The 15,264-nt window shown below is 45.5% G+C and overlaps 1 protein-coding gene across 2 annotated transcripts in view; it reads right to left on the bottom strand.

The window, feature by feature from the left end:
- Nucleotides 1-3,166: 3,166 nt before the first annotated feature.
- Nucleotides 3,167-15,264, bottom strand: part of BORA (BORA aurora kinase A activator) — a 335,860-nt gene continuing 323,762 nt past the window's right edge. For both annotated transcript variants that reach the window (XM_069205289.1, XM_069205288.1), the window contains one exon: nt 3,167-4,769. In XM_069205289.1, coding sequence (XP_069061390.1) covers nt 4,734-4,769 — 36 coding nt within the window. In that variant the 3' untranslated portion in view covers nt 3,167-4,733. The remainder of the gene's footprint in view (nt 4,770-15,264) is intronic.

Raw genomic sequence — 15,264 nt, forward strand, 5'->3', positions numbered from 1 at the left:
AGTGAGGATCCACGACTGCGTGCCAGAAATTGAGCAAAGCCCTTGCAATGTGGGAAGAATTGCTGCATCGTCTGTGCCGCGTCAGGAAGTCTGACGTACACATTCCTTTTTCCACGCATCTCCTCCTCTGCGGTCTTCATCCGTGTAATTTTGACGTAAACCAGTTACTTTGTGCACAAGAGATAACTGTTGATTTTTAAAGACTGAAGACTCTTCTGAACATTGCAAAAGTGATATTTCAACTTGTGCTTATCAAATCTTGATCGTTTTGACCTTAATTTTCTCAGAGATATCTTATATTTTTCTAAATCTGTGTGGTGTATATTAGTGGTGTTTTCACTGTGTTGTTGCATGATTTATTGCACAAATACTTTACACATTGCCTTCTAAGTTAAACCTGACTGCTCAGCGCCAAGCTACCAGAAGGTGAGCACAGGATAATTTGGATTGTGTGTCTTACCCGGACTAGGATTGTGGTACCTACTTGGACAAGGGTGTATACCTCTGGCAACTCGAGACCCCATTTCTAAAACTCCTTAACTAAGATCAGTCAAAAGGTTGTGACAAAAGTAATAAAGCAGGGTAATTGTTGACAGCAAATCTACAAAAGAGACATGACCAGCCAACAGAAGAGACAGGTTCAGCCACACATACCGATGGGTAAAGGAGAAGATAATTCTCGCTTGGCAGAGGAAAAAGACAAACTACCAACGGACTAGCACTTTTATCAACAATGATACTCAAGGGAAACAGTGAGCCTGGACGAAGTAATAGATTATATTACAGAGGCGGACTTGGAACCACTATGATGAAGCAAAAAGAATCATTTGAGAGCCCGATCACACCATAAGAAATAATCAGGGGCACAAAAGCATGAAATTTCACAAAGAGCAAGGAACAAATGGTACACTCCCAAAATCTATAAAACGTTGTGCCTGGTGCTCATGGATGCCCTGGGAAAACTGGAGGAAATTACTCTGTTGATGGCACAAGTAAGCATCTCAGTCCTGATAAAGCCAGAGAAGCTTCCAGAAGAATGTAGTACCATCCCATCTCCATTTAGAAGGTGGACATTAAAATATTTATGGAAAATCTAGCCCTTTGTTAAATGACATGATGCCCCAGTAGATTAATTTGGACCAATCAGGCTTTATCACCAAGAGACAGCTAAGGTGTTACACTGACATACAGATAGACATGGAAAATAGAAAAGGGTAGGCCCAGGATTCTCCTATCACTGGATGCAGAGAAAGGGTTCAATAGAGTAGACTGATGCTTTCTCAGGCAGGTTTTTCCTTTCATGGGTTTTGGGCCACCTCTCCTATCAGCCCAGGCAGATGAGCATGTTCTTATTTTGACATCAGACGTCTTTGCCCTACTAAGCAAAGGTGCAGTGGAGCTAGTCCCAAATAGAGAGAGATTACACAGTGATGCTAGTCCTGCTGTTTCCTTTTGACTAAAAAGGAAGGTGAACTTCCTTACATTCTCGACCTCCAGATCTTGAATGTTTTTCTCACGAGGAGAAATGGAAAATGCTGTGCCTCATATAGTTCTTGTTGAACTATGAGACTGGATGTTGTCCCTTAACTTGCATATTTTCACATACAGATCCTGCAGTCATATAGAACAGTGTTCCCCAACCCCCGGGCCGCAGACTGGTGCCGGTCCGTGGATCAATCGGCACCAGGCCGCCCCACTGTGGCGGGCGGTAAATGTTTGATAATTTTTCCGTGGCCCGCTTGTCACACAATGGGACAAGCGGGCCACGGAAAAATTATCAAACATTTACCGGTCCGCGGCGATAAAAAGGTTGGACAACACTGATATAGAACATGCCTGACCTATGTTGAAGGCTCACCTCATTACTAATTTGCAGTCATCCAGAAGATCAGTTGTGCCATATCAGTCTGATCAAGCTGTGAGCAATACGTTTGGTGCTAAAGACGTTGTTGCCCTCCATGTACAACTGGCCAATCCAAATTCTAACAATAGAACTGTTAAGTAGTTTGTCAGCAAGCAGGGTTGAGTGAGTTTGCACCCTCGGTGCAGAGACCCTGTATCACAAGAAATAATGGCAAATGGAAATAGACAGAACTTTAAGTGGGCCGGACCCTGCAGGTGCTCAGCACCAGCAGTTCTAAAAAGCAGGTGCTGGGACGGGTCCTTTTGGGATCTCCATTTTTGCTCTCACCCTCAGGATGGGGGAAAAAAAAAAAAAAAAAAAAAAAAAAAAAAAAAAAAAAAAACTTACTTCTGCTGCAGTACCACCCTCTACTGCCTTTGATGTAACTTCAAAGAGACTTGTTACAGTTCTTTCACAGTCTCAGCGTTTCAGAACAGAAGCATTTTAAATATTTTATATAAAGAAGTCATTGTTGTTGCTCAATTATCCTATGCAACCAGCAACCATTTGACAAAGCCAATAAGTCCTGTCTTGTTGTAGGTGGAATGTTACTTGCATTATACACCTGGGTGGAATGACAGAAAGCTGCAGCAAAATACCAGTCAGACGGCACACTATGCTAAGCAAAGATTTTTAGTTTACGTGTTTTTAAACCATGCCCTTTACCACATTAGTCAACACCCCTTTGAGACGACTCCCCCCCCCCCCCAGTTTTTTCATCTCACTTAAAGCCCAGGAAATAGCATTACTGATGGGGCTTATTTGCTTGGTGAAATTGTTCTGCATACAGAGATCTATTGGGGTTGCAGCTCTGTGAATTAACTTTTGTTTACTACGTACTGGTGAACGGTCGTTGCCTTCTTGGCAAGATAAACTACCCCATTCCCAATCAAGCAGAAGGGGTGAGGTTCTTGCTTCTATTTAATGTAACCGGATACAAAAGCAGTTGTCTGGGTCAAAAATACTGCAGATTCTTGATGCGTTAGAATACAATTTAGATAAAAAGTTAATTGTTAACTTTTAGCAGACCGAGCATATTGCTATCTTTAGGTAATGAACTTAATGCCTTCTTTCTACGAATATAACACTGAATTTCTAACCACTTTTTGCTCGTAGTGTAGACCTCAAAATATGGTCTGTGATGCCATATGCCACGGTCTCGAATTGGGAATAACACATACACGTCCCCCACTACGCTCCCCCTCCCATATATATATATCAAATAACTTTATTTCCAATTAATATGAATTAAAAAAAACATGGTGAGAAAATCCATATTTATTGTGACAGCTAATACGTGACACGATGCTATCAATCACATTAAAACATGACCTCCAATAAAGCAGTATCTGGAATTATTACATTTCATTTTGTGAACAAGTGGTAAATAACTTCGGTGCACACAAACTAGATAAAAATGTGAGTCTGAATGCACTTTAATGGAATTTAAGGAACACTGCTCAGATAGCAATCGCTGTTGCAGTGTACAGGTCTGGTAATGACAATATTAGTTTGCACATTTAGCTACATTCTTAGAGTTCTCGTTTGGAATTAATGAGGTAAACGATATTTGTACATATTAATGCGTGTTATTCCTACAAAGCAGCGTGGCTGTTGAATGAGCAACATGTATACGACATCAATTAAATACTAGATGGTAACTTCAGACATGACCTTCACAAATACACCCCATGAAAAGAAGAGAATTGAGGAGAAACAAAAAACATACATTTAAAATGTAAATACTTTGACATAGTAACAGTTACAAGGCCCCAAGGAATTAACCTATTCCCACTTAAACCACAGTACAGAATCGGCTGCAATGCGTGCAAGAGCCGATCTCAGACCCTAACCGTACATTTGCCATACATAATCAGAACACACTGGCTAATTTGCAGATCTGAAGAAAAAAACACAACATGAACAATGAGCTATATTCCCTGACTTAATTGCTTTGATAAAAGTTTAAAATACAAACATGAGCGCCTGAACTTCCATTAGAGCACGGGAGCATTTTTATCCACATTATTTTTGGTAATAAATAGGAGACAATTTTCGTGACTGCCCTTTGGAGGAGCATTGATATAGGCATGCGCAAAACGAGCAAGATGTACAGTTTGGCTCTCAAATGAGCCAATATTACGTGTTCTTTACAAAAAGATTAGTGGCATAATAATGTAACATATTACACCATTCAGGAAACATTTTTTTTTTTTTTTTAAAGTACCCAATCGTTTTTCAAGTATCAGAAATGGACAAGCCATAAATAACAATGCAATTAAGTACGAGAGGAAATGTGCAAACAGCGCAGCCAGTTCAACAATGCGTTTTTAACAACAACAACAAAAAAATACCTTTGTCTGGATATCAAATCCCTTTAATAGCACAGAAATTGTGGAGATGGCCACTGTACCATGAAAAAAGGTTTAAAAAACATGACTGAAACAAAAAAAATGCACTATTTCATACAAACATTTTTTTATTTTTAAAATCGAAAGATTAAATAATACAGAATAAAATATTGATTAGATCACTTATTTAGGTTTGAAAAACGCAACAAATCCCTTGCAGTGGTTTACAGTCTTAATTTCAGCAGCCGACAAACTGACTTACAAACTTCAGGATGAGTATGTACAATATCACATTGAGGAAACGATGACTGAATTGAAGCACGACATTACAATTATTGTTTTAATAACATTTCGATTGCTTTTCTTAAATGCCATGTTCCTATGTAAACACCTCTAGTGACTGTCCAATTTTCATTATACCATCGACTACTGATCTGTTGTTGTGGCTTCCAAATTTTGCTGAGGAAAATGAGCAGCTTTCACATCCAGAATGCGGGGTGGGCTATGAACCCTGGCTGCAATTCAAGCAAAATAAAAAGATAAAACAAACATTTTCTGTGCATTTTAGTTTTCAAATAACATTACTTTGTTCATTGGGATAAAATGGCGCCCGCATTTTTACTCATAAATGTAACCGTGTAAGCTGTAGCTCACAAGGACATGCACTTGATTTTCTTTTCTAGATCTAAAGATTGCAGCAGTACACAGAATCATAACGACAGCTTAAAAAACAACGTTGCTGAAAAGAAACGTTCAAGTTCCCAAGTACAATTTCAGCTGTTATATAAACTTTAGTCAAATAAGAAGACAGGCTTTGGGTTTTCATTTTATTTTGCGTTTAGGTGCGGCCGATGATTGAGGCAACTGTAAATTAGCTTCCCTTACATACAATACAAATACAATGTACGAAGCAGAGGTACAGGAGTCTGTGAAACACCTAACAGGAACACCACATGAAGCGGCTTCCCTCAGCTGACGGGTGCGCCATGTGTTACCTTACACCCAGGCTCTGTACTTGGGACACTGAGTAAGTACTGGGTGTTTGAAGTGGGAACACGCAGGTTGTTGTCTAAACAGCCCGAGGGTTGCAAACGACACTAAGCTTTGGCTAAACAATCCTAAGGAGACAACCCACAGTACACACTGGCACCACTGTTTCTAACACCCCTTGCTCACATGCACAATTACACACACACTTGACAATGTCTGCCAATTATCTGATGCTATTTGTTAAACGACACCTGGGTACGTAAAAAAAGGCAATTTCATAACTAGGCTAGATGCAGGGACAGGAGGGAAAAGACCAGTTCAGAAAACAAGGGAGAAAGCGACAATGGAACACAAAGCCAATGCTCGCATGACTACTGGGTTTCTTCTTGTATCTGGCCGTACCAAGTTGTATACTGCAGTGGGGAAGGCGCCCACACTGGCCCAGAAATGTGACTGATGGCACGTTCCCCAAATATTTATCCGAATTTTGTAAATGCTTTTGTCCACATTCATACTTGTGCAGTACATAATCAAATGGTATTTTAATTTACTTTGTGAATTTACTATCTAGGCTTCCGGCATTTTGAAGGTCAATATTTATTTTAAAAAGCAAATTTTTCCCACGTTTGTATGCCTGCTGTAGAGATCAGTTTGCAACTTGCAGGGTACAAGATATATTTCCTGCAGGGTGAAGACACCTTTTCGATGCCCCCGATAATTTAATGAGTTGGTTAATAACGTGATATGTTATTAAAGCGCTTAGTAGATTAGTAAAATAATAAGAAATACATGTCTAGTTTTTCTGCACATTTGAGCTGGCATTCAGTTCTTTCTGAAGCAACCATGTTTGCAGATAAAAAAACAAAACACAAAGGGAAAAAGTGAGGGGCCCAAGGCCAGACAATGTGCTCAAATATCTTAGAGACTTCCTCCTTGATGCTGTTTCTCACTCTGTCAGTCATCCTGTAAGACTTGTGCTTGACAGGTAGGCTGTCCCCAATGTCAATGCCGTGGGTACATCATTGGGTGACCCCGGGTATGAGTGAGAACATGGAGGCAAACTGTCCCAGCAACTCTGACCATCCCTCTGCTGTTTTAGGGTCAGAGTAGGGGAGAGGTTCACTCTCCTCTTCCACTCTATTATCCTTGACCAAGAGCATAATGAATTCAGATCTCTCAAAATGTGGCTTGAGGCGGTTCACATGCAGGACCCTCAAAGGGTTCCTAGGAGTTTGCATGTCCACCAGGTAGGTGACATTGCTCTTGCGCACCTTCACCTCAAAAGGCGCAGGATAATGGTCTTGGAGAGCACAGGGCTCTACCAGGGCCATCACCCACACCTTCTGGACAGGCTGAAACTCAACCAGAGTGGTATTCTGCTCGTACCAGCGTTTCATGACCTGCTGACTAGCTTCCAGATTCTCCTGGGTGAGTTTCTGAAAGCGGATTGTCTGGTTCCTGAAGGCCAACATGTAACTAAATACAACCTGGGGTGGCTTCTTCAGCGCTTGCTCCTAGCCCTCCTTCACCAAACTGAAAGGCTCTCTCACAGAGTGTGTCCATCCAGAAGTTCAAAAAGGCTGAAGCCAAACCCTTTCTGCTGTACCTCCCTGTAGGTTAACAGGCATTGGTAACAGGATGTCCCACATATGCCTCATCGGTTCTGAGACCCATAATCATGCCCTTCAGGGTACAGTTGAACCTTTCAACCAACCCATTGTTTTGGGGGTGGTAAGGCGTGGTGAACTTGTAGTTAACATCACGTGCCTTCCACATGGACTTCATGTACAACATGAAATTGGTACCCCGGTCAAATACTACCTCTTTGGCGAAACCCACATGGGTAAAGATTCCCGTAAGTGCCCTGGCCACTGTGGGTGCAGTCCCTGTCCTCAGAGGGATAGCTTTTGGACACTGAATGGCATGGTCCACCAAGACCAGGATAAACCTGGGATCTAGAGGCCCCACAATGCCAAAGCCCATCTACTCAAAAGGGGTGCTCATGACAGGAAACGGCTGAAGAGGATCCATGCACCCCTTTTCCCAGATTGGCCACTCGAATGGCAGGTCTGACAGGTCCTGCAGAACGCATCTGAGCTTTTACTCATTTGGGGCCAATAAAAGTGGGTGACAAGCCTGTCAAAGGTCTTGTCATGCCCCAAATGACCCACCAGTGGCACATCATGAGCCAGACCCAGTAAAAAAGGCTGTGAAACACTGGGGCACCATCAGCACATGGGCTGCCCCAGGCTCAGCAATCTTAGGCTTGCTCTACAGATCATTCTCCCAGTATATCAGGTGCGAACCAGAGGCATCACCAGCTGCCTGGGTCCCGGCCTGTTTCTGAAGACCCTCAAAAGTGGGGCACACTTTTCGTGCTGCGCAGAACTCCTTTCTGGTGGGGCCTTCTTCCCGCTGCTAATGGATCAGCTCAGACAAGTCCCTCATTTAGGCCACTTCTTCCCCTGTAGGCTCCAGGGCGCTCCCCTCAGGGTTAGCCTCCTCCTGGACCGTGAAAATCTCTGGAGCAAGTTTCCCACACCCCGTGCCCCTCCTCCTGTTGGCAGGCACCTAGTTCACTGTTTCAGGCTTCAGGTCGTTCTGATCGCCCTCTCTGGCAGCCATGGACTGTGTGGTCATGCACGCCCACTCTGGCAATCCCAGCATCTCCAAGTGTGACCTCAGCTCCACCTCTTTCCAGGTGGTATGCTCCAGGTCATTCCCTAGCAGACAGTCAACATGAATTGATGGACTCTCAGCTACCATATAGGAACGTGAGACCCCGACCCCCGCCAATTAAAAGAGAAAGTGGGGGGAGGGGATGGGTGCCTGCTTGGGATTCCCCCTAAAATGCCCTTTCTGTTCACAGGCAAAACACTTGAGGGGTCCCTTCCCTGCAGGCTTTCATGAAGAGAACCAACTTTTATTTTCAACACGGGGTTGAGAATCCTTACCCTGGGAACTGGTCTGGGGCCCTTTTGAGAACTTCTCACTTTTATCCTTGTCCTCCTCCCTCCTTCTGTTGGGGACCCTACCAACTCTTCGTTGAGGCTCCCACATACAACTTCTTGTGGGCCCTGGTACTCACCCAAAGGTTTGCCTCCTGAGCAAGCTTCCTGGGGTCAACTACCCTGCTGTCAATCAAGTGCTGGCGCAACTCTGGAAAACACAGGCTAGACAAGTGCTACCATCCAAAATAATTGCACAGCCCCTGATAATCTCTTACCTCACACTGCCCTTCATCCAACCATCCAGTGATCTGCAGAAGGAATCCACACACTCAAGCCAGGTCTGGGAATCACGTTTCCTACTCTCCCTGAACTTCTGCCTGTACATCTCTGGTGTCAGGTCATACCTAGTGATAAGGGCAACCTTCATGGGAGTGTAGCTGAGCTCTTTAGCTGCACCTAGTGCCAAAAAGGTGTCCCTCCCTTCCACTGTGAAGTAGTTCCTCAGGCCTGCCCCCAATCTTTCACAGGGATTCTATGCATGTGGAGACCTGCCTCATACCCCTGAAACCAACTGTGTATGTCATCGTCCTTAGTATACTCTTTCCCTAGATTCTTGGGAAGGTGCACCCTTCTCCCTGACTGCACTGATGAAACACAGCCACCATCTGTGCTGTCCTTTCCTCCTAGATAGCTCCAACTGAAACTTCATCTCATGCTTCTCCAGCTCCATCCGAAGGCTCCTAACCTCCTCCCTGTCCATCAGCTTCTCTGGGGTCAGACCTCCTGAGGAAACCCTGCTGCTTGCCCTGGAACGTGCCTCAGGCAGATTCTGGTTACCCACCAAATCCTCATACAGGTTCTCCCTCCACAACAACATTCTCCTCTTCTGTGTGCTCATCAGCCGCCTTTGCTGCAAACCAGTCTGTCAGCCCTTTTGCCGCTCCTCCTTTCTAGTGAGGCCTTTAATAGGACACAAGCCCCTTACAGAACTTTTTGAACTGAGGCAACAAATAAGTTTCCAGTCTTTCCTGCTCAAACATCAAATCTGCAGCAACTGCTGATGGCTCCTCAGACTGAGACATGATTGTGGATAAGCCAGAAGTTGCAAAGTTTCAAGAAGGCAAAAAGAAGAGAAGGCCAACAAAAAAAAAAGAAAACACAGTATGTGGTTGTTTAATGGTCTGTGATATGAACGTAGTACACACCAATCACTGTATGCCAAGTACAAATACAAGTCCTATACTCACCGCTGATCACCAATGTTAGAAATAGGGTCTCTAGTTGGTAGTGGTTTGCACAGGTTCCAAAGTCGCCCTAGAGTCGATGTACTTGGTTTCCTCTTGGTTACACCAGAGCTCATCCCCAAAGGCCCAGGAACTGGATTTGGCACCACCCGGCGAGTCAGGACTCTCAGCAAGAGAGCCCAGGTGCTGGCAGATGAAGTCTTTGATGTCCCTGAGAATCCTAACAGGAGGTAAGCTCAGATGAAGCCCTTGGAGAACCTTTGGAAGCAGGATGAAGGAAGCAAAGTACAGTCCTTTCACTCACAGGACAGATGAAGCAAGGAGCTGGTCAGCACAGCAAAGCAACAAGCGGTGACAGTCTCTCCTACAGCATCTAGCTCTTCTTCTTGGCAGAATGTCCTCAGTCCAGAAGGATTCTTAAGCTGTGGTCTCAGAGGTCTCATACTTATACTAATTTCTGCCTCTGAAGTAGGCAAACTTTAAAGGAGATTCTTTGTAGTGTACAAGACCCTGCCTTTTCTGCCCTAGCCCCAGACACACTCCGGGGGGGTTGGAGACTGCTTTGTGTAAGCCCTATTCAGGTGCAAGTGTCAGCTCCTCCCATCACTAGCCCAGGAAGACCCATCAGGCTATGCAGGGCCCACCTCAGCTCCCTTTGTGCGACTGTCTAGAGTGAATTAACTAACAGCCCAACTGTCATCCTGACCCAGGCATGTATTCCACAGCGACAGAGGCACAGAATCGTTAAGCAAGAAAATGCCCACATTCTAAAAGTGGCATTCTTAAACTTACAATTTAAAAATCAACAACCAAAAGATGCATTTTTAAATTGTAAATTCAGAGACCAAAAACTCCACATCTCTATCTGCTCCCCATGGGAAGCAACACTTAAAAGATATTTCAATGAAATCCCCATGTTACCCTATGGGAGGGACAGGCCTTGCAATAGTGAAAACCGAATAGAGCAGTATTTCACTATCAGGGCATGTAAACACACCAGTGTAGTAAGCTGGGTTGTGGTTGTAGTACCTCCCACTTTGTTTTTGCCTGGTGTTAGTATGTTTTGGACTATAGTGCACTAGGATCCTGCTAAGCAGGACTCCAGTGCCAGTGCTCTCTCCTCTAAATTTGGTTGCTGGTAAACATTTTACACCCACAATTATCATACTTGTACACCCATGTAAGTCCCTAGTATATGGTACCTAGGTACACAGGGCGTGTGGTACACAAGGGGTCCCTCATGGACTGCAGCATGTATTGTGCCACCCATGGAAGCTAATGCAAACTGTGTCCGCAGGTCTGCCATTGCAGCCTGCGTGAAATGGTGCATGCACCCTTTCACCACCGAACCTGGTCACTGTACTTAAACATTATAAGTCATCCCCTCTAGCAGGTCCTTCAGCTCAAGGGCAGGGTGCATGTCTCTAAGTGTTAGGGTACTCCTGCATGAGCAGGGTGCCCCTATAGACCCCAGGTCAATTCCTGGACCCTAGGTGCGGGGAAGCTATCTTAAGGTATGTAGTGAACACTGATCAACATGAGTGATCCAACTACATAATGGCTTCTCCGAACCTAGGCATGTTTGGTATCAAACATGTTGGAATCATGCAACTACACCAATTCCAGTGTTATTTGCATGATACCATGCACTCTGGGGGTTCCTTACAGGATTCCCCAAGTTCTGCCTTATAGGGTTTAGCTGCCTGCCCACACTGCTACTGACCCCAGACACTGTTCTGCCCTCCTGCTGGTGAGTCAGGCTCAGGTCGGATAGGCAGAACAAAGGATTTCCTGCAAGGGAGAGTTGTGACTACCTCCCCCTGAGTATTAGGTGTCTAAGGGCTGGAGCGGGTGGCACATTTGGAGCCTGCTTTGCAAAATCTGGTTTACACCGGTTCAGGAACCCCTGGTTCCTGCTCTGGTGCGAAACTACATAAAGGAAAGGGGAGTGACCCCCCCCCCCCCGTCCAGCTCCACCCCTAGGGAGATGCACAGAGCTCGGTCAGGTGGCCCCTTGATCCTGCCATCTTGGAAATAAGATGGGCAGAGGCTCCCGAGAGCATTTGACTGGATAGGCCAGGTAGATGACGTCCCTGATTTCCTCTGATAGGTGGGCCACTTCAGAGAGAGACCAACTACCCTTTTAGGGTTACTTACGTCCTCGTGGGTGGGTCCTCAGATTCGTCGTACAAGACTATCCAAGAAGCTCTCTGCAACACATCTTCTTGCTCCTGGCATCTGGAAGCACTGCTGGTCTGCTTTGGAACCGAAACATGTCTGATTCTGGTGGGAAGGCTCCCACTGCAACATTGTTTCTCTAGATCCTGCAAGAATTCCGCAACATTCAAGGAAATGCATCCTCAAGGGTTACTCTCCTACATCCGCAGGCCCCTCAGTACAACATCGACCAGTGGTGGGGTATGCGGTCCCACAGACATCTGAAGACTCTGCTTCAAAGGTGGTGATTGTGTGGCCTCCTCTGGGTCCTGCTGGTCTTCTAACCAATTTGGGAAACTTTGGGCCCCTGCTCCTGCCACTGGATTGGAACCCTTGTGCACAGTGACTGTTGCACTTGCCAAGGCTAGTTGACTCCTCCTCCAGATCTTCAGGCACCAAGAAGCCCCAGCCTCCAGCACTCTGCAATCTGAACATCAGCCCCTGTCGTGTGAAGTGGGACTTTTGTCTTGTCGTACTGGTGAGGCCTCCTTGTGACTTCCCTGTGTCCATTGCCTGTGGGTTACTCGTGGGGGCTTCATCGACTTCTGCTGGCCGTGCTGAGGGCCAGCCCTGACCCCCACTCCTGGATAGTATCTCCTGGACATTGCTGGTCCCCAAAACTTTGGAAACAGCTCTTCAGCTGCTGCTTGCATTTGCCAGTGCTTGTTGGTGACATAGCTGGTCACTGACCCTCCTGTAATACAGTGACCATCGAGGGACAACACGAAGGCGACTCCTGGGGTCTTCTGCAGCTCATCTACCATGCAGCTGGACTTTTCACCAACTTGCAGGAACTTCAGATTCAGGAGGGTGGGCACTGCCACCTGGGTACCTATTAGGGTACTTGACTCTGTACCCTTCCTTTGCAGGTCCTCCATGTCCGCAATCGGTTCCTGGGTTCCATCGGCCTGGTCCATGGGTAGTGACCGCAGCTGGGCAATCCGAGGCATCCACTGACCTCAGAGAGAGAGTCCCTTTTCTCCTCTGTTTCTGGGTCCCTTGGCCCTACTCCGTCTTCTAAGTATCCTGGAGTGGGGGCACTCTCAAAACTTCCTCTTGTCTGCTGGTTTCCTTGGTGTCCACTGGGAAGGGTCCGGAACCCCACAAACTCCCACCACTACTCTCTGTGTTAGCCTATGGGACAACTGGGTGGGTAACTTCCTTGCACCTGGTTGCTGGGAACACAATGTACTTACTTCTGGTGTTTCTATCTGTCCCCCGGGCTAAGTGCAACACTTACCTTGGTTGGGGTCACTATTACACATTCTAGTTTTTTAGTCTATGGATTTGCCCTCTCATAGGACCTTGTGTATTTTGATGCCATTTCTGATGCTTGTGTGTATACACTGTATGTATGTATGTATCTCCAGAGGGAGTTATACCAATGCTAGTCTAGTAGTAGTGCTGTAATAAAGTATCCTTTTTTTGCAACACTTGCGTGGTTCTTTCTTGTGGGTGAGTTACTATCTGACTACTGGGATATTGCGAGTGCTTTACACTCCTGCTGGATAAGCTTCAGCTGCTCACCTCAGCTACCCCTGGAGAGCTGTTGCTATCTGGACACCTATTCACTATCACAATTGGTTGCCTGGACACAGCATAGGGTTCCAAACCATAGGTGTAGACCATAAACTGAGCCAGCCTCCTACAACCAGTACAGGCCTTCCCATGGGACAACCTTGGGCATAACTTAGGGGTGTACTACATGTAGTAATGGGAAGGTTTGGGCCTGGAAAGTGTGTGCCCTTGCCCGGTCGAACTGGCAGTTAAAACCACACACACACTGCAGTGGGAGGTCTGAGACATTTACAGGGCTACTCATGTGGGTGGCACAATCAGTGCTGCAGGCCTACTAGTAGCATTTGATATACAGGCCTTGGGCACACACTGTGCACTGTACTAGGGACTTACTAGTAAATCAGATATGCCAACCATGGATAACCCAATCACCAACACTAATTGGACAGGTAGCACTTAGTGCCGAGAGTCTTAAAACCAGCAAAAACGAAATTGAGCACAGAATCAAAAACTGGATGTCAGAAGCCAAAAAGAAAGGGGAAACTATGCGAAAAGCTGACAGGTCTAACATAAACCAGCACTGGCTTGCCCAATTATATCATAGTAACTCCACAGAGACTTACAATGTGGTGGAATTCCAAATACCTTGAGTACAGCCTACAAAGCTTGACACCGGACAGTGTCAGTTTCAAAATCATTATTAGTGCCTAGAAGATATACTCTGAAAGACAAGCCAAAGGGCTGAAAATGTAACGGCCTTGACACCACATCAAATCTGAAAAATAAGTCTATTCGTCGGTGTGAGGAGGAAAGAGCAGCAGGAAGTAGCCCCTTTGATGAGATGTGTATTCTAGGCGCCTGAAGAGAATACAGGGGCACGCATGATTAAGAAGCTTATGCAGGCGACTGAAGCTGGTTCTGGAGAGGGATCCGAATGGAGCCTGAATCCACTGAGCCACATTAGGCTGAAGGGACTCACGCAGGCAACTGAAGCTGGTTCTGGAGAGGGATCCGAATGGAGCTTCTGGGAGTAGAAAAACACATCTCCAGCCTGAATCCATTGAGCTACCTTAGGCTGAAGGGACTCATGAAAACAGAGCTGTTCACACTGACTTGCGCATGCTCACGCCTCACTATAAGAGCGCGACTAAGGCACGGCGTGCCAGATGAGTCAGTCCTCATATCGATTTAGAGTTTTCAGTATGTACTCTGGTGTTCAATAGAGCACCCTGAAGCGGCAATGCAAGTCGCAGTACAAAACAATGTTAAAAAAAAAAAAAAAGAAAGCACTAGACTGCAGGCAGTCACAATTGTCTGTCACTGTAGCTGGATCCATCGTCGGTCAGATCATTAGCTTCTCTATACCTCCCAGAGTGCTTAGAGAAGAGTCAAAATGCAGCATGTGGCGAATGACAAAAAACATGAAATACGTCTAACTGTATTAACGTCTGCTGTTCAACACCCATTTGTTGTTCCCAAATGCTGTCAACTATGATACACAGAACAGGTTTGGTGTGGCTTCCTTTTTCAAGTGCCTCTCTAGGTTGTTCTGCAGACTCAGCCTTTGTGCAGAGTAATGCACCTCACAGGAGGGTAGTCTCCTGCCTAGATCATCCACAACACAAAGATTTGTGAACTATGTGCTCCTGGCTATGAACAGCCAAGAAGACACATCAGCAAAAGCCTGTTCTCACCTAAAGGATCATTCCCACTCTGAACAACAGAGACTGCAGCACCCCCTTTCACCCATCTACCAATCGGCATGCCACAACAGAGAGATTAATAAGGAACTCATCTCAGCAACAGGACTATAGCAAATTTCTATAGGAGCCCTGTCTCCTTTCTCCCCACTTGAGAGACCGGGTCTCTTAACTCATGCTTCAGGATTGTCAGCAATAGACTTCCACTGTCAGCGAAAACAAAATCACCTCCATCTTGTGCAAAGGAACATGACAGGGGCTTTCAAAATGGAATCCACAGGCCTTCATTACTTCGCTTCCCTTATTTGTATAATGCATATACTACACTAGTCACATACACACACATGCACAACATACACTTGGGATGTTAGCTTTAAGTACCTTTTGTAT

The sequence above is a fragment of the Pleurodeles waltl genome, chromosome 8 (genome assembly GCF_031143425.1).
Source record: "Pleurodeles waltl isolate 20211129_DDA chromosome 8, aPleWal1.hap1.20221129, whole genome shotgun sequence".
Classification (NCBI taxonomy): domain Eukaryota; kingdom Metazoa; phylum Chordata; class Amphibia; order Caudata; family Salamandridae; genus Pleurodeles; species Pleurodeles waltl.